Genomic DNA, 19,781 nt, shown 5'->3' with positions numbered 1-19,781 from the left:
CTGACTTTACTAACACACATGTAGCTGAATGAATCCACAAATCTCTACAAGCCCAGAACCTAGTGGAACATCTTCCCAGAAGAGTGGAGTTTATAATAACAGTAAATGGAGACTAAATGTGGAATTTAATGAAAAAAAGCACATAGTAATGTTATGCTCTGGTGTTTACAAACTGTCAATAAATATATAATGTGCAATTTAACTTGTATTAATAAAGTGTAGCAATAAATACTGCTCTGGAAAGACTTCTCATTAAGGTGTTTTAGTATATAACTGATCTTTTCTGATATTTTTGTCAGAATTTCTAAACTAATGCAAAATAACTTCCACAGTCGTTTCCTGTTTGTTCTGCATGAGTCCAGAATCAAATCCATGCCTGGGATATGTTTGTCTTTCTGCACTGCAGCTCAGAAACCAGATTTATTCCTTTATACATGTATTATTTCTTAATAAACATTAGAAATAAAAAGTATATCTGCAGTGTGGCTTCAGGAAAAAACACTGATTTAAACACAAGCATTAAAAAAACATATCAATACCTACAAAAATAAAAATAAATCCCTACAAACATATCAAGCTCTAATGGGATGCGTCACTTTTTTCCTAGGCAAAGAAATGACCAATGATTTGTGAAGATCAGTGAAGCTGCATATTTTGAGTAATTCTGTTGATCTCAGAAGTGTTCAGCATTTAGAAGTCTCGTGTGTTGTTGCAGGAGGTCATGAAGCTCAGCATCGCAAAATCAAGATCAACAAAACATCATGCAGTGGTTCAGCTATTATACAGGAATGATTCCGTGTGGCTTTAAACCTTCTACATCGCTACATTTATAAAGGGGGTGCAGACTTTTGCACGGACCGCTGCATTCTTTCCTCCCAGACCCCACTCTGTGCGCGTGCGCTGCGTCTGAAGGGGTTTCAGGGTTTTTGAAGAACACTCCTGCCTCCTGGGCTGCATTTGTTTACAGTCCACACCAGTGTCACTGGGCGGAGCTTAAAAGCCGCTTTACTGCGTGACCGAATCGCGAAGCAGTCACACGCTCGCGCGCACTCGGAGTCGCAGTGAGGAAGTGCTTTGAGAGCGCGAGCGCCGGAGCGCCGCAAACAAAAGACACGCAAACAAGCGACAACAGCGCGAGCGGAGCGGAGCAACTGTTTCCTCAGTCTTCCAGAAACAGGACAAGTCGAAACAGTTCCATTTCCGAGCTGTAGTCAGGAGGCATCTACATGCAACTTCTGCTCTTCTCGCTCCTGGATCTGCTGTAAGCGGTGGAGTTGTGCTGCATGCTCTTTGCTCGTCTTCGTCGCTTTTTCTTCTCTCCCGTATGTCCTAAGCAGCTTCCCCAGGAACATGTCCAGGTGAGTAGGACACGCTGGAGTTGCGTCGCAAAAATAACTTTTTCTTCTCGATTAGGCCGCGTGTAAAATCTTCCTTCAGGTCAGAGAAGTTTCTTCTCCAGGCAACAACTGAAGCAGGAAAGTGAGAACGGGTTCCAAAAAAACTACAAAACCTTCATTTTACATAAAAACGCTGATCTCACTCGGGCTCATGGATGGATCACGGCGGAGTTTGGAAACCGCGAGTGTGTTGATGCCGCTTCTGATCAAAAGTAAATACACTCGGATAAAATAATCACTTGAGGATCAAATAAGCCGACAAACAAGTATAAAAACAAAGATTCTTCAGGAGAGCTGCATGCTGGTGTGTCGCGTGAGCACGCGAAGTTATTTCGGAAAACACCGGGAAGACAGACAGACAGACATACAGACAGACAGACAGACAGCGCGCGAGCACCTGTTTGTTGTTGTTTGAGAGTGTTGCCCACGCACGAGCGCAGGATCCCGGGAATCTCTACATATAGATGCAGAATAAAAAGCTACTTGGATGATGTGCAGAGTTTCAGAAAACAGAAAGATTGTGATTTTATTTTGGATTTATTAAAAATAAGTAAATGTATTAATTTGTTTGTTTAGTTTGCTTTGTTTTTAAATGCTGATTTTTTTTCTGTTTGTTTATTTTAAGGCCACTAGGAGGAGCTCATATTTCCCGAGAAAAACAAAAACACACAACTTTTCTTTTTATTTGTGGAGGATTTATTTTTCCGGGCCTCTGCGTGCCGCTCAGCACGGCGGTAATCCAGTCGGTTTACGGTACCGAGGACACGCGCTTCCGCACTCACTCGCACTTTTTCTTCTTTTTCCCCGAAGCAACGCTGGAATCAGACACCTCGAAACATCTCACGCGCCGTGGAGTCTCAGAACCGCACTGCGCGGAGCGCGTGAGTTACCGCCCGGCGCGTGCCACCGCGTAACAAAACAGCCCGCGGAAATAAAAGAAAAACTCGGCGGAAAATAAACAATAACCAGATAACAGCTTTCACTACACACAGTCACGCGCTGTTATAATTCACGGGCGACGTGATTGCCGTTGTTTTTAGGGTTTTTTTTTCTTTTTTTTGTGCACGAGACTTTGTGCGTGTTTTCTCCTCGAGCCGCGCGTGAAACAAAAGTCGTGCAGCTCGCGCGAGTCGGTTTCGGATGAAAGACGGCGCGTTTCGGGGCGTCGGAGAAAGAAAATAGGAAGTTAAGCCTTCGGCTCGGAATGAAGCCGGTTTGTGACGCAGTTTGACTGGCGCTTCAGCCGCGCGTGACCCGGACATCACACCGCGGAGAGCCGGGAGCACCGCGGGGAAGGCGCGCGCACAGCCGCCCTCTGTTTACCGACCGCACCGGAATCATCGCAAATATATTTAAAACAAAACAAAACAAACAAAACATGCGTGCAAACCCCCTCTCTCCCGGACAGTCGGTAATCGGTGCTGTTTTATTTTATCCCGCAGACGGCAATATCCGGCCTGCTTAAAGGAGCAGGGGCCCTGCGGAGAGAGCGGCTCCCGGGCCAAGGCGGGGGGCGGCGGCCCTTCAGACCCGAGCGAAAGATTTAGGGCAGGAAGCCTTGCGGGTTTCCAGTCCCGGTCGCCTGTGTTCCGACTCTGGTCCAGGTCGTCGAGTGGATATTTTTCCTTCGACAGCGAGCCGAGTTCACCGATAATCACCCATAATACCGCAACTCAAACCCCGAGTCCATCTAGTCAAGCGATCACTCATTTCCTGCAGCGCATTTCCCACGCGCACAATCATGGTAAGGACCCCCCCTTTACAAAACACACACCCTTCTAACACCCCTTACTTACACACACACACACACACACACACACACACACACACACACACACACACCCCTGACCCGGAGTGTGTGTGTGTTCTGAATGCTGGGATTGCATGTTGCCCTGCTCCACACTGATCAGTGATGTCTGGTCCACACTCTCACCCAACATCTAACCCACACTCTCACCCAACATCTAACCCACACTCTCACCCAACATCTAACCCACCTCCAGAATGAGTCTTCGCATGTTAGTAAAAAATAAAAAAGTCTCCAACACTTCTCTCTGCATGACGTACCAAAGCTTGTAGAAGTCTGGAGTGATGTGCATGATAATTGAATGTGTGTTGTATTGTATTGTCGTTAACGCGTAATAAACACCTGTAATTGTGTAATAAACTTTCTGTTACACTCCTCTGTATCACACACACAGTCACTGCTGGTTGGCTGAAGCTCTTCATCCCTGAACGTTTGTTTACACACGTGACTTTACTTGCATGTGCGTGAACATCCGTTTGGGTTAGGAGGTCCGTGTAGCTTTTCACAAACCCACAGGAAACCGTTTTTTCTTGTTGTCTTTTTCACTGAGGGCAACCCCCATGTTTAGAGTGAACAGGAGTTAGTGTGCACCTCGTCTCACAATGGAAGTGATGGAGTAGCTGATTTGCTTGTTAGCTCTTTATTCCTGCGTTGGGATTCAGGTGACCAGCCGGAGCAGCAGTGCTCTTCTCCACCAGTCAAAATAGTCTATTGTGAGAGCAGACATGAGATCTAACTCGTTTCTATTCAGTCCTATAGAGAAGCAGGAGATGAGAGCCTGTGATAAATCCTGTTTCTGGAGTGCCTTGCTAGCATCCTGTCTCGCTCTTATTCAGGAGGAAAGCAGCAGCAGCTTATCAGAGCTTCCATCGGTCTCATGTGGAGCATCAGGATTCACTTGTTTTGTTTGGCTTTTATTGCAGCAGTTTGTTTTCGACTCCGTGCACAAAGTTGGAAGTGTTTTTTCGCTTTGGGAGACGTAGTGAAAATCCTCGTCAGTCGGATGAAGGTGTAAAACTGTGAACCCGTCCGGTTGCCAGATATATTAGAGTTTCTGAGAGAGAGCTGTGGCATGTGTGAGGCCACAGAGAAACACACTGTATCACGTTAGTCTGCAAGTCAAAACAGAACATATGGAAGAGCGACGGCGCACAGTGACGGCTCACATGTACACAAATAAACACGGTATTCTTCTCCGTCAGCATGGCCGTCGCTGGCCTGGCGCCCGAGCGCGTAAAGCTCAGAGTGTAATTGAGTAATATCGTTACAGAGGGTTTTTTTGGCTATTTTCTAGCAAAAGCCTCAGTGATGTCGTGGTGGAAATGAGTAGCATATGGTCGTATTATGATCTGGCATGAGAAATAACAGTAAAACTGATTCTCGACTTGAGTCACTGTTAGAGAATCAGTGCATCTTCAGATAGATTGTGGTTGTATTAACAGCATGATCCTCGCTCTGCTCTCCAGTGTATTCTGACCACAGCTCAGATCTACTGCAGGTCCTAGTGTTTCAGCAGTGACTTCACACGTGCCGATTCGACACGCTTTTTAAATCTTTTAATGCTTTCATGAGCAGCAGCACTGAAATGATGACATGAATGGAGATCAATTTTTTAGATATTCATTTGTTCCTACTGAAAACTACTTCTGTTGCTGCATCCACATCATTCAGTGGTTTATTTAATCATGTTATGTTATAAAGCATCAACCTAATGCATGTCTGTGCATCTCTGTTGTAGAATTATGGCCTGCTCTCTATAACCACTATCCACCCCACGGAGCAGCACCTGCGGGGGACATGCACGTGGAGTTTGACGTTGAGCGACACTGGCGAGAGGTTGCGCAGGTGTTGCGCCGCATCGGTGATGAATTTAATCAGCTTTATTTTCATGAGGTGAGAAGTGTGTGTGTGTGTGTGTGTGTGTGTGTGCGTGAGAGAGAGAGTTTTATAACAGGATGTTTGGTTAATTCTATCTAAAGTATATTTCAGTTCATTATGAGGAACCAGAGTCTTGTTTGAAGTGTGTGAGATTGAAGTGTTGTGTATTTGTGCTTTGTTGAGCGTTACATCACCTCGTTTACAGTCAGAAATCAAGGGTCCAATCGAAGGAGTCATTTAGTACATATTAATAGTCAAATGAATTTCTTCTGAGGTTACTTTGTTTTTGTTAAAACGTCACTTTGCTGAAAGATGAAGCCGTTTTGGGATTCTTTATATAATGTTTTTTTAGCGTTTGTATGTGGAGCATAAAAAGAGACTTCTTGAGCGTCTGTAGAGATGTTTATTATACATACATATGGTGCATGTAGCACATAATATTCTATATCTTTTGCATGGACTTTTCCCACGCTGTGTACAATAAGCTTTACATTAGTAATGTTGTTCAGGTGTTGGATGAACTATTTTATTCTATTCTATATTTTATTCTATTCTATATTCTATTCTGGATTAGTTTCTTTTTAGACCTAGCTCTTCTGGCTCAGATCAGAACTTAATCCAGAGTCTTTCCATTATCTTGGTGTACTGTTGTTATCGCAGCACATACGCACAGATGTCAGTACAGTATTACGCTGCTTTCACACATCACATGCTTTCATGTTGGCCAGTTCCTGAGCTCTTTATGCAAATCGCAACTTATCTCACATGAGCTGATCTCGGTCCTATTCATCATTGTTCACTGGCTTTGCTCTGTAAAACAGATCACATGCTGGTGCAGGGTCCGTCTGGGTTTGATGGTAACCCTGGAATAGCAGAAGGGAATCTGTGAAGCAGTGGATGTACAGAGACACTCCACTCCAAACTGTGATGTTTATTTACACTCTGAAGCGTTTTTTGGAGATATCTTGACGAGCAGGATGCACCAGCGCGACTACAACCTTTTGAAAGTGTGACTAATAATCTGACTCAGAGACAGCAGTCACCTTTGGTTTTGTTTAGGTTACGCTTTCCTTTTTCCTCCATGAAGAAGTGGCTGAGATGTCGGTAACAGAATGATGTCATATTTCAGAAAGCAGAACAGGTGCAGTGTCATGTGTCTCACATACGATGTTCTGCAAAACACGTTTTCCCCTATAGCCATCTTTAAAAAAAAAAAAAAAAAGCAGATCATTTCCCTTTCAGTAAAGGGCTGTGCGACAAAACAAGCTTGTGATGAAGTGTGTGGGTATAAAGACAACAACTTTTCTGTGGAGCAGTTTTTAATTATAAAAAAGGTAAATTATATATAATATATTTTCAGTGACAGTCTGTTGGTTTCTCTTCATCTATTCTCTATTATAGATCTTACAGTAAGGATGTGGACTGCAGCACCGCTGTAGACTGTAGTTGGTGTATATGTGCATTAGTTGACGTGTGAAGATGGAGAAGAACCTCTGCAGTAGGGAAACGGGGGTAGAGGCACATGGCAGGGTTTGAATGTGACTTTATAATGTTTACCCTGTGGTCAGACTCTGGGCTCTAATTATCCACTTGGTCGTTCTGCTCAGCGCCATGCAGACGCACTCGAGGCTCAGCTCTTAATCTGGGTCAGAATTCAGCTGTCCAAAAACAGTTTGGGACTTTTTTAACTTCCTGTTTAGTACATTTTTTTTCTTCTGACACGTTTGTGACGTTACTGCTCATTGTTTTGGTGTCTTGATGGAGAAATATGACTTAAAATTCCAAGCTTTTCCTCCATGTGTTCCTGTGATGAGTGAAGAGATGAACAGATGAGACGCACACTGTAAATCGGTGTGTTTTTACCACCTGATCAGATGTTGGTCTAAAAATGAGAGAATAAATAGAGAAGTATTTGAGTTGTCTCTTTATACGCGTGAGCTCATGGGAAATCTACACACACCTCCTTCACCACCTGCTACACCAAGCTTCATGTTCATGTATAAACTTTTTTCTGCGCTATAATTCACAGAATTCATACGTTTCATGAAGCTTAGATGAGACGTAGCGGACAGTAATTCAGAGCAGATGTCTGGACTCTCGCTCTTCACTCAGTTGCCTGCACACGGTTGATTTGTCAGTGATGTGCATCAGTGCTCTGGTGTTGCACGCCTTTTTGCCCCGAGAAGCAGAACAATGCAGCCTGCGGATGTTTCTGTAGTCGCCGGACTCCTCTGAGGGGTTGATTGGTTTAAACATTCGAACAAGTGGTTTGGCACTTTGTGGTGAGACTCTTCATTCTAATACCTACACAACCAAAGTCCTTGTAGAAAATCCCTCAGTTTGTCGTGAAGGTGTACACAGGAAGTGGTCATGCGGTCAGTGTTTGCGATAAGGGAATTAAACACTGCATTCAGTGTCACTGGTCATAAATGTACAGATTTGTGAGAGTCACTTCACTGACGTGTTGTAAGTGTGTTGCTGTTATTTGCTCGAGTTACTGAAGCATTAATGAGCCAGTCACAACATCTGTAACCAACAAAGCAGTGGAGTAAAGACAACAAATAGATTTTACAGCAGATCGAGTAATTATGGTAAATTGTGTTTAATTGCCTGCAGATTTTCTCTGCTGTTATAAACGTCATGAATGGATTAAGAATTCAGTGCATATAAAAGAAATGAATCTGAAGAACTGAACAGTAAGCTGGAGATCAAGGACACTGTTTGAGTAAATCTGCGTATCTTCTGGGAAAACAGTGCATGTGTTACTCACTGCGGCAGTAATGTGAGGCGCACCGAGACGAGTGTTTTTGCACTTTATCTGGCTTTGTGTGCTTGTGGCTTCTCTGCTTTTCTTCCATGTGGTCGCTGCACCAGCTTCCAGTTGTTTTCCCTGAGAAATGACTGAGACTCCGACACACTCCACCACTGCTCTTTATTTTTATCACCGCCTTCACTCTGGACTCCGTCTCTCTTCCAGTGTCGTATTACTATTATTTATAAGATCCATAGCTATGATTTTATATGTTTATATATATATATATATTAAAAGGTTTGATATACACTGTAGCCAGTCTGCGTTTCTTGTGGTATGGAAGTTAATTGGGGCTGATTAAAGCGATGCTCTGATTTGGACCCGTCTCTGCAGAGGAACATGTGGTGTTTAGACCTTACAGAACTGAACTTTATGCATCTGCTGAAGTAACAGTAAAAAAGCAGCTTGGTTGCATATTATTCATTGGATCTTGGTGGCTTTGTATCGCTTTACACGTGTCTACACGTGTGTCCACATTACTAGATTTAATGTTTGTCCAATTATAAATGTGGTTTGGGGAAAGTGATGTGTGTCTTGGCACTGTATCGCAGTAATCCAGTGTGACCTTAGTGACCTTGAAAAGACGTGTTAATACCTTAAATAGTTCCTTTGGTGTGTACACACACACACACACACACACACACACACACACACACACGAGGTGTGATGCAGTTCACCGGTTTCCTCCCTCTTCTTTCTCTTCTTCTTTCAGCTCTTCTTTCTCCTCTTTCTCTCTCTATGAGCTTCATCACAGCTTTAATTGTCCCTCCATTTTACTCCACTTCCTCCTCACCTGTTTCCTCCGGCTGAACACACAATCACTTCGGGCACATTGTGGTTTTTGGCTGGCCTTTTTTTTCTGAATCAGACCCCCCTCCCCTCTTATTTTTCACCCGCTCTATTTGTTTATTAAAAACTCTCTTTTTAGCCAAGTGGAATAATTGAGGATAATCCAGACCACATGCTTCGTGTCAGTATCCTCGTGTTTTTTTGTTTTGTTTCGTTTTCGAGTATTTGCACCTGCCATTAATACCAAATGTAATTTGTTTTATATTATTGGTGTTTGATGGCTAGCTCTGACCTCATTAGCCCGAAGGCAAACGATTATTTATCCTGAAGGTGAAGTAGAGGCAACCCTCTCAAGTCTGGTGTTTTTCATCTTTCTTTTATGCGATACAGGAAAGGGTTTTTTTCTTTTCCTTTTTTTCCCCCAATCTGGAGTGTGTTTCCTTGCTAGTTCCTGCCAATGCTCCTGGGGGAAATGCCCTGTGCTTATCAGGGTCATTGTGTGTTGCTCGGTGTGAAAGAACGCCAAAAGCGAGTGCTGAAAGTGGAGACCCGCTTCAGCCTGACTGCTTCCAGATCTCACAAAGCCAAGTCTTTAACAAGGAGACTGCGTTTTATTAGCACTGCTGGCTGAATGGGAGAATGACCTCAAACTAGAAGCTGCTGCTAATTTGAGTGCAGTTCAGTTCTATTTATATAAAATGCTTTAAACATCAGACTTTGTCACCAATCAGATTGATAGAAATCTGTATATAGATTTTTATTCAGATTTTTACATTTTACCCCAAAGGAACAAGTCAGAGGTGAAAAATAGCCTCTGAGATGATAAACTTTTGGACGAACCAGATGGGAAGTGTGATTATAAATCTGTTTTTCTTCTCCTGGCACTGTGTACTGTAGTCAAATAGTGGTAAAGGTGCTAAATCTGAGCATCATTAGAGTTGTGTGAAAGTGTTCAGTCTTCAAGCTATCTGAGGGAGAACTTCCACACTTAGTGTGATACCATCCACAGTAACCTCCTGGAGGTCTTTAGGTGATCCATTCTGGGCCATGAAGCAGAAGACAGTCGTATTCATGTGACGGTGGATTTGGACCTGATTGCACTATTAGGAGCGGCTCAGAGTCTGGATTGCTGCAAGATTCCTTCCTAATCTGATCTCAGGGACTTTTTTCATGCTGTTTTCTCCTCTGACTTGTTCAATAACAGCACAGAATGAATAAACTTTTAATTGAATTAAATGGAGAGCAGTGAAAGTGGTGTGTGTGTGTGTGTGTGTGTGTGTGTGTGAATAAGGTTTAACAGGTGTGTGTCTGGGATGATTTTATTATTTTGATATCTTGTCGTTAGATGACTGAATTGTGTGATTAATATTCTAGAAGACTATTTTGAACTTCAGACATAACAGGAACAAGACTGTCTGGGAATGATTTTATGGATTATTGTATTCACACGCTCAAGCAAAATGTTTTTCTGACCAGGCGGCGAGAAACGGCGGCGCGGCCCCTCAGCAGGCCCACAACCAGCCGGCCATCATGCTGAGAATAGGGCTCCTGATTAGACGCCTGTTACACTTCCTCCTGAGACGAAGATGATGGACATGGAGAATACCCAGCAGACATGTAGCATTGAACTGTAGATATGTAAATACACACCAGAAACTTTGCTCTCTTTCTCTGAGCATCTGTTCCTCTTTCACCTGCACGCTGACTTTTGTCCAAAAGGAGAAGATATCAGGTGGGGAATTCTGGGACCTGAACCTGGAGTCATAGACAGCTATGTTTCCTGCATGAACATGGAAAGCTGAGCCATTAAAGCCCCGGGTTGAGAAGGTGGCGAGGATCGAGAGAACGACGCCTCACTCTGTTTGGATTTTTTCCGCTTTCCCACCAAATGAAGACGTGTTGAAAAAAAACGTGCCTTCATGGACTCAGTGCTTTACTTTTTCTCTTTTCAGTGCATCAGCCGTCACTGTGTCCGTCGTTGTAATATCTTTGTTCACATTTTAAAAACTTGCATTCGTTCTGTATTTATTTGCGATTGTATTTTGTATTTAAGTCTTATTTCTTTCTGTTTTGTTTATAACTGAGTGGATTAGTTAGCGGTAATGTTGCAGTTCTGCCTTTCATTATCATATCATGTTCTGCACTTGTGTTCGAATATTCCACCATGATGGCCTTACAAACCACTGATCTTGTATCAGCCTGAAGATCTCAGAGGAACAAGCTGCAGGAAGACGTCGGAACAGCAGAACTGGTGTAGTGATTAAACACTCACAGACAACAACTTTCACAAAGCAGATCTTTTTCTTTTTAGGAAAATGAAATGCCAGGGATTGAAATCTTCAGACGAGACAAATCGGTTTCGGGAAAAAAAAAAAGGAATGTTTTAATGTTTTAAATTTCCAAAATGAATTATTTTAACAAGTGTCTAATACACACGCAGCAGTTATATCAGGCATTCCATTGTGTGTGTGTGTGTGTGTGTGTGTGTGTGTGTGTGTGTGTGTGAATAAGGTTTAACAGGTGTGTGTCTGGGATGATTTTATTATTTTGATATCTTGTCGTTAGATGACTGAATTGTGTGATTAATATTCTAGAAGACTATTTTGAACTTCAGACATAACAGGAACAAGACTGTCTGGGAATGATTTTATGGATTATTGTATTCACACGCTCAAGCAAAATGTTTTTCTGACCAGGCGGCGAGAAACGGCGGCGCGGCCCCTCAGCAGGCCCACAACCAGCCGGCCATCATGCTGAGAATAGGGCTCCTGATTAGACGCCTGTTACACTTCCTCCTGAGACGAAGATGATGGACATGGAGAATACCCAGCAGACATGTAGCATTGAACTGTAGATATGTAAATACACACCAGAAACTTTGCTCTCTTTCTCTGAGCATCTGTTCCTCTTTCACCTGCACGCTGACTTTTGTCCAAAAGGAGAAGATATCAGGTGGGGAATTCTGGGACCTGAACCTGGAGTCATAGACAGCTATGTTTCCTGCATGAACATGGAAAGCTGAGCCATTAAAGCCCCGGGTTGAGAAGGTGGCGAGGATCGAGAGAACGACGCCTCACTCTGTTTGGATTTTTTTCCGTTTTCCCACCAAATGAAGACGTGTTGAAAAAAAAAAACGTGCCTTCATGGACTCAGTGCTTTACTTTTTCTCTTTTCAGTGCATCAGCCGTCACTGTGTCCGTCGTTGTAATATCTTTGTTCACATTTTAAAAACTTGCATTCGTTCTGTATTTATTTGCGATTGTATTTTGTATTTAAGTCTTATTTCTTTCTGTTTTGTTTATAACTGAGTGGATTAGTTAGCGGTAATGTTGCAGTTCTGCCTTTCATTATCATATCATGTTCTGCACTTGTGTTCGAATATTCCACCATGATGGCCTTACAAACCACTGATCTTGTATCAGCCTGAAGATCTCAGAGGGAACAAGCTGCAGGAAGACGTCGGGAACAGCAGAACTGGTGTAGTGATTAAACACTCACAGACAACAACTTTCACAAAGCAGATCTTTTTTCTTTTTTTAGGAAAATGAAATGCCAGGGATTGAAATCTTCAGACGAGACAAATCGGTTTCGGGAAAAAAAAAAAGGAATGTTTTTAATGTTTTTAAATTTCCAAAATGAATTATTTTAACAAGTGTCTAATACACACGCAGCAGTTATATCAGGCATTCCATTGTGTGTGTGTGTGTGTGTGTGTGTGTGTGTGTGTGTGTGTGTGTGAGAGAAACAGATTTTTTTTTCTTGCTGAATTTTGACCATGAACAGTTTTAAATCAGAGATTTGAGGAACATGATGTAATGTTGAGCATCACCTCAGTGACTCAGGGGATTTATACCTGTGGACTTTATGCATCTAGTCATCTAATGCAAATAATATAGATAGATTATATATTATATATTGCCATTTCTGCAGAATTGCATTTATCATTGTAAAAAGATGGACCTTCGTTCTTTGCACTTAACAGCTGACGTTAAAAAGGTTCAGTGAAAATACAGAATTGGAAAATAAAGACTTTTTAAGTCACCTGGTTACTATGCAGTTAGTGACGTCTCGTTTCAGTCATGTTTATCTTTTTTCCCCTCATTTACAGTGTCAGTAAGAAGACAAGGCATTTGCTTTAACAGTTTCAGGTTCAGCAGCCAAACCAAAGAATTTGTTAAATGTTGATTTGCATTGTGTAATTATTCATACGGCCATCACGTGTACACAACTGTATAAAACCTGCTCTTGGATTAATCCTGGTATTAAAAATGTCATTTGTAGCCGTTTTATTTCCACCAGAACGAAGATTCACAGCAGATTAATAAAGCCGTCCTGCATTCCAGGTCACAGAATTGATCTCATTACCTGCGAATTTCCTGATCCACCACACAGACCCAGTACCTTTGTAGCAAAACTTGTTTTGTTCTTTGTTGTTGTTGTTGTTGTTGTTGTTGTTTGCACTGAAACTTTGCTGTGCTGAACTCGTGCAATACTGCTGTAAATAAAAAAAAGCTTTTTTTCATCTTTCTAAAAATGTGTCTGATTTGAAGAAACACTAACATGTAAAGCTGAAACTTTGAAACATAGCACACGTCTTTTTAAAGAACTATTCATTCGTTTTTTTATTCTATTCAATTAATAGTTTTATATGAATTATTTTGAGCTCTGGCTACACAGTCGTTAACACTGCAACATCAAACACCATCAGATCATGTCTTCGTTCCTGCTGTAATTCCACTGTGGAGAAATAAAGAACCTGAAGCCAGTATTGAGGGAAACATCAGCTTTTTATTCACTTTATAGTTCAATTACACAAACGCTTTGGGACACCTGACTTATAAAACTGTTACACAAAGTTGTTAAGAAGGTCTTCAGATGTAGTTAAATTAGATTTTGCTTTCACCCAAACCTGTTGTTTCAGCATGACAATGTTCCTGTGCACAAAGCCAGCTCCATGAAGATCTTCTACATGGGTTGGAGTGGAAGATCTCCTGCTGTAAAGCTCAAGACTGCACCCCAGGTGTCCTCACAAACACCAGGATCTGACTTTGCCAACACTCCTGTAGCTGAATGAATCAAAGAGTTGACTCCAGAATCTAGTGGAACATCATCTTCCCAGAAGAGTGGAACATTTATGTACATGGTGACGAAAGGTGGAATGGGACGTTCAGAAAGCACTTACAAATTCAGATGTCCACAAACACCTTTTGTTCATAGTGTTTGTAGATTTCCCTTTTCAGGCATTAAGCACGATTTCCTGCTGTCTGTGGGGACACGGTTTTTGAGCACGGACTCTGACAGAAAAGCCGAGGCATCTGGATGTTGTAAGAAGATTCCTGAAAAACCCACAAACACAAATCACTTAAATTGCAAACAACATTCATGCAAATAAAAGATGACGTAAACTCCAGAAGAAAAGTACAGGGCAGACATCTGAGACACACGAGACTGCATTCTTCTGAGACAAACAGCAACATTATCAGCTGAAACTTCAGAACGCTGAAGGATGAGGCCGTATTTACTGACCGTGTTTTTAGATGTGCTCAGTGGACAGTAGACATTTGTCAAAAACAGCAAAACAATCGAAACACTTCTGCTCTGAGATCATCTGAACCCAACAAAAGAATGAAGCTAAAGTAGTTTGAGGAAAATTTCACAGTGTTCAGTTCTTGTATCTCAGAGTAGTGGAATCAGTGATCACGCTAATTTATTATTTAATCATTAAAGGCATCTACAACCTTCCTACATTAAACACTACAATAAAATACAACTGAGAATTATTTCAATCAGATGATACCAACAGAGGAAATCAGCAAAAAACACACACCTCAACACCTCAGTTTCCTCGACATCTCCAAACGTATAGAAGTGCGGACTTTTCTAAAGAAAACATTCACTATTCATAATGGATATTAATTCCTTCTGTAGGAACTGGTGGCTGATAAAATGTGATTAAATTAATGAAGGGACACATTTGTTTGCTCCTGGTTTATTAAAATAACTACTTAGAGGCATTTTCACTCCTGGTTAAGATTTTGAATTTGCATGTTCTCCTCATGCTTCAGAAGGTTTCCTCAATGTATTTCAATTTTCTCTTCCAGTCCATAGACGTGTGTTGGCATTTCTAAATTGTCCATAGTGTGTAAATTAGTGTAGGTGTGTGTGTGTGTGTGTGTGTGTGTGTGTGTGTGTGTGTGTGATTGCCCCCTGTGCAGAGTTAGCATTTTGTCCGATCAGTAGTATAATAGATTGATGGATTGAGTACAGTGAAAATGTAAAAATGTTAAACATAACATATAAATCGTGTTAAATATAACAGTATCCGATACAGTATTTGTATGAAACACACATTTACAGCAGAAAAACAGGTTTCAGAGAAGTACAGAACAGAAATAATCTCACTTAAACCCTGAACTTCGTGCTCAAACAGAACAAAAAGAGTGAAAGAATAAAAGTGTAAAAATGAGTTGGTCATAATTTTACTGTAAAACCCACAGCTGTTACACACTTCCATGGTGGTCCTTCAAATCTGAGACACATTAGCATTTACATTACAAATATCTTCACATACCGTGGTACACGTGCATCCATGATCACTTCCCCATGTATGTGGCCAAGTACACAGATCACAACATCTGACACACATGACCCATGTGCTCCTGTACTTAGTGCCGGCACGAGAGGGTGATTTCCAAAGGCCACGAGAAGACACGAGTACCAAGAGCAGAGTCAGAGGAGAGTACGGTATTAAGACTTTGTGGTTTCATCCTGGTGCCTCTGTGCTGCAGGAAAAGAGTGAAGGTGAATATTTATTCAGAATAAGTCATAATCGTTTCTGCCACTGATTTCTGTATTTCACATATATTTCTATTTACTATATCCGATGTAATTTATGTATATCTATGTAAATTTGTGAATTATGCAAATTCCATCTTACATCACACACACACACACACACACACACACACACACACACACACACACACACACACACACACACAGTTTACTGAACACAGACTCCCCCCCCTTATTAATTTGAGTTCACATGAAAAAAAAGAACTCTCTCTTCCTCCAAATGGGCAGCCTATCAGAGTTAATCTGCAAGACATGGAAAGTACGGTACCTTCCACAACTTGGCATAAACACGAACATAATTATATAGCTTTAGCTGAACTATTCTCTGCTTTGGGCATGTCATTGTGTTTCTCTCTCTCTCTCTCTCTCCCTCTCTCTCTCTCACACACGAATAGGTTTTGTGGTCTAATCCTCCGAAAACAGTGTGTGTGGGTATTAAAGTAAAATGTGAGAAACCAGTTTGTTTATAACTTCAAACTAACACATTTAATGGTTACTTAAAATTATGTCCATCTGAATCTAATGAAAGACAAAGAGGGTTTTGGGCTTTTTTACTACCTAACTTTTATTCTGTTCAACTGAAAAACATCTGCAGTCAGAATATTTCATAAATGTACACTTTATGTAAGGGGTATGAAGAACAGGAGGTTAAAACACAGATACAAAAATGGATCTGAGATTGAGTCTTCCATTTCTTCACACACACACACACACACACACACACACACACACACACACACACACACACACACACACACACAGAGAGAGAGAGAGACACACACACACACACACACACACACAGACACAAGAGAGAGAGAGACACACACACACACACAGACACAAAGAGAGAGAGAGAGAGAGAGAGAGAGAGCGCGAGAGAGAGAGAGACACACAGACAGACAGACAGACAGACAGACAGAGACAAAAAGAGAGAGCGAGAGAGACAGACACACAGAGAGAGAGAGAGAGAGAGAGAGAGAGAGAGAGAGAGAGAGAGAGAGAGAGAGAGAGAGATCTGGTAAACCTTCTGCCTCACGTTTCCTTGAATGTCTTTTCCTGGAACTTTACTCTTCGATGACTGCTGAGAAATTGCCAACCAGATTATTCCCAGTAACAACCAGTTACAGTTTTCACTTCTGTGATTAAGTAACAGATGCACTCATGACCATTCTGGAGGTTTTATTGGTGGTTGAAATTAAAACAATTAGCTTTAACTAGTGAGATTATGCAAAGTCATATGTTCCAGAGTCCAGCTGCATCTCAGTAAATCAGAATATCATTAAAGTGAAACTGGTTTATTAAATAGATTCATCACACACAGACTTATATTTAAAGTGTTTATTTATTTTTATTTTGATGATTTTGGCTCACATAAAAAAATAAAAACCCTGATGACCACATGATCATCATCAACAGATAAGAAAACTTAATGATAACAATCAAAAAAACATTTTGAGCAAATTGTTGGTCTTCTAGAAAGTTTCTTCATTTACTGTATCTGTACTCAATACGTGGTCGGGGCTCCTTTTGCTTTAATTACTGCCTCAGTTGGGCGTGGCATGGAGGAGATCAGACTGTGGCATGGAGGAGATCAGACTGTGGCATGGAGGAGATCAGTCTGTGGCATGGAGGAGATCAGTCTGTGGCACTGCTGAGGACAGTAGCCTTCATCTCATTTGCATTTTTTGTTCTCTTGTTTCTCATGTTCCTCTTAACAATACACCAGAGGTTCTCTATGGGGTTCAGATCTGGTGAGTTTGCTCCAGTCAAGCACACCAACACCATGGTCATTTAACCAACTTCTGGTGCTTTTTTTGCAGTGTGAGCAGGTGCCAAATCCTGCTGAAAAATGAAATCAGCATCTCCATAAAGCTGGTCAGCAGAAGGAAGCATAAAGTGCTCCAAAACTTCCTGGTAGACGGCAGTGCTGAACTTGGACTTGATAAAACACAGTGGATCAACACCAGCAGATGACACGACTCCCAAACCACCACTGACTGTGCAAACTTCACACTGGACCTCAAGCAAAGAGGTTCAAATAAAATGTTAAATTTTATTTCATTTCATCTGAAAAGACGACTTTGTCCCACTGAGCAACAGTCCAGTGCTTTTTGTCCTTTGTCCAGGTGAGACACCTCTGACGTTGTCTCTGTTTCAGGAGCTGCTAGACACGAGGAATGAGTCAGTTGTAGCTCATGGAGACGTCTGTGTGTGGAGGCTCTTGAAGCACTGACTCCAGCTGTAGTCCACTCTTTGTGAATCTCCACAAATTCTTGAATCTGCTTCGTTTCACCTTTTTCTACCACATTATTTCCTTCCATTCATCCATCCATGAGTGTTCTTGGAACCAGCAGTCTGTGAACAGCAGATTCTTCAGTGATGACCTTTTGTGTCTCATCCTCCACGTTCAGGGTGTCAATGATTGTCTTCTGCACAACTGTCGAGTCAGCAGTTTTCCCCCATGATTGTGGAGCCTGAACCAGACTGAGACACCATTTAAAGACTCAGGAAACCTGAGCAGGTGTTTGGATTTAATGAGCTGATTAGAGTGAGATACCACGAGTCTCCAATATTGGACTTTTCTCATTTTCTGACATTCTGAATTTTGGGTTTCCATTAGCTGTGAGCCAAAATCAAAATTAAAATAAATAAATAAAAAAACACTTGAAATATATCAGTCTGTGTGTGATAAATCTATAATATACCAGTTTCACTTTTAGTTTTGAATTACTGAAATAAATAAACTTTTTAATGATATTCTAATTTATTGAGATGCAGCTGTATCTCTCGCTGTCTATAAACTGTGCATTGGCTTCGTGAATCAGAATAAAGTGACTCTGTCCCATTAAACTGTTTCACATCATGACTGCATTACCATTAAATGTGAATTATCTTTCTAATAATTCACATCTTTGTCCATAATTCGTTACTTATACTGCATCAAATCTCAGATTAGTTGGTGGGATGTGGTTTCCATTTGGTTTGATGCATATTTGGAACACATATTGAAAGTAGATGGGAAATACCAGGTATTTTAAAAGCCTTGTATGCTTCAGTACTTTCCATGACAGATTTCGACATATGAACATTGGCCATGCTAACCCTGGATTGAAGAGTTCCTTCCACACAATGAAGTTACCCACTCTTGTTTAGTCAGGCTTGTGCATGGTCTAGTCCTCCCCTCCAAAGGTGCAAAACAGACTGCCATAAAATCTTTGAGCAACCTGAAGGTCTTTTACAAACTCTTACTACAGCTGAGTTTTTGCATTGTAACTGCATTTGCAATTCTGTCTCTCCTTAACGTCTCAGAAGGGCTTTCCATGACCATTACATGGAAGTCTTTATTGTGACAGCTTTCCTTACTACAAGTCACAATGTCTCAGTTATTAAAGTCTTAAACATGGTCCATTCAGACCCCAAGTTTACTTGGAGAAGACATTTATTTATAGGTTTGGGTTAAATTTGTCCTGTGCAATGAATCCAAAGCGAGGGTTTTGGTTCTCATGAACACTAGCAACAATGTGGTAGACTTCACCCTGGATGGAACGCCAGCCCATTGCAGCGCATCCTGAACTCACCCATTCAGTCCATTATTCACATCTAGCAAATTCACCTAGATTATATTTTAGGAGGTTCAAGGAAACTGGAGGACCAGGAGGAAACCCATGCAGGGAAATCACACACACACACACACACACACACACACACACACACACACACACACACACAGTTTGTTTTTTCCTGAACCAGAGCCCTTGGTGCTTGCAGTCCTGCAGCAGTGTCGATTATGAGTTTATTATGTGTCATTTCATTTACTTCTAAAATTAAAAGGAAAAGGGCCACATGAAAATAATAAAAAAATATTGTAGAAATAAAATAGGGATTATTAAGGTTACAAAATTTAGTTATTGTGCACCTCACATGTAAACAACGGCACGGAGTCTCTTATAAAATGTCCCCAGATACGGCATGAAGTAGAAACCTCGAAGATGCAGACTCAAAAGTGAACCCATCCTCATCTGGGTGAATCCCAGTGCAATTACAGCGAATCATCTCTTTTCTCTGGGTATTTTATCCTATATATATTATATGTATAAAATTCTCTGCTATTGTGCCATGTCTGTCATGTCAAAGTGAATTAATGGTTAGATGATTAAGACTCCGTTCTCGAAGCTGCTGTATCTTGTGGGTTTGAATTTAGAAAGTCAGTCATCAGTCATAAGACTCTGCCAAAAAGGTTACT

At 41.4% G+C, this 19,781-nt stretch overlaps 1 protein-coding gene and 1 long non-coding RNA gene across 2 annotated transcripts; one reads left to right on the top strand and one right to left on the bottom strand.

Moving 5' to 3' along the window:
- Positions 1 to 852: 852 nt before the first annotated feature.
- On the top strand, positions 853 to 10,915 carry bcl2l11 (BCL2 like 11). Its single transcript, XM_046866622.1, has 4 exons — positions 853 to 1,358; positions 2,840 to 3,141; positions 4,943 to 5,097; positions 10,160 to 10,915. The coding sequence occupies exons 1-4, from the start codon at positions 1,351 to 1,353 to the stop codon at positions 10,271 to 10,273; spliced, it is 579 nt and encodes a 192-aa protein (XP_046722578.1). The 5' UTR covers positions 853 to 1,350; the 3' UTR covers positions 10,274 to 10,915.
- A 2,546-nt stretch (positions 10,916 to 13,461) lies between these two features.
- On the bottom strand, positions 13,462 to 16,772 carry LOC124397125. The gene is made up of 3 exons (XR_006927889.1): positions 16,575 to 16,772; positions 15,255 to 15,465; positions 13,462 to 14,019 (listed from the first exon to the last, which is right to left on the bottom strand). It is a non-coding gene; the product is annotated as an uncharacterized LOC124397125 (long non-coding RNA).
- Between the last annotated feature and the right edge of the window lie 3,009 nt (positions 16,773 to 19,781).

The sequence above is a fragment of the Silurus meridionalis genome, chromosome 2 (genome assembly GCF_014805685.1).
Source record: "Silurus meridionalis isolate SWU-2019-XX chromosome 2, ASM1480568v1, whole genome shotgun sequence".
Lineage (NCBI taxonomy): Eukaryota > Metazoa > Chordata > Actinopteri > Siluriformes > Siluridae > Silurus > Silurus meridionalis.
The sequence above is the reverse complement of the archived record's forward strand: the minus strand, read 5'-3'. Positions and strand labels throughout refer to the sequence as shown.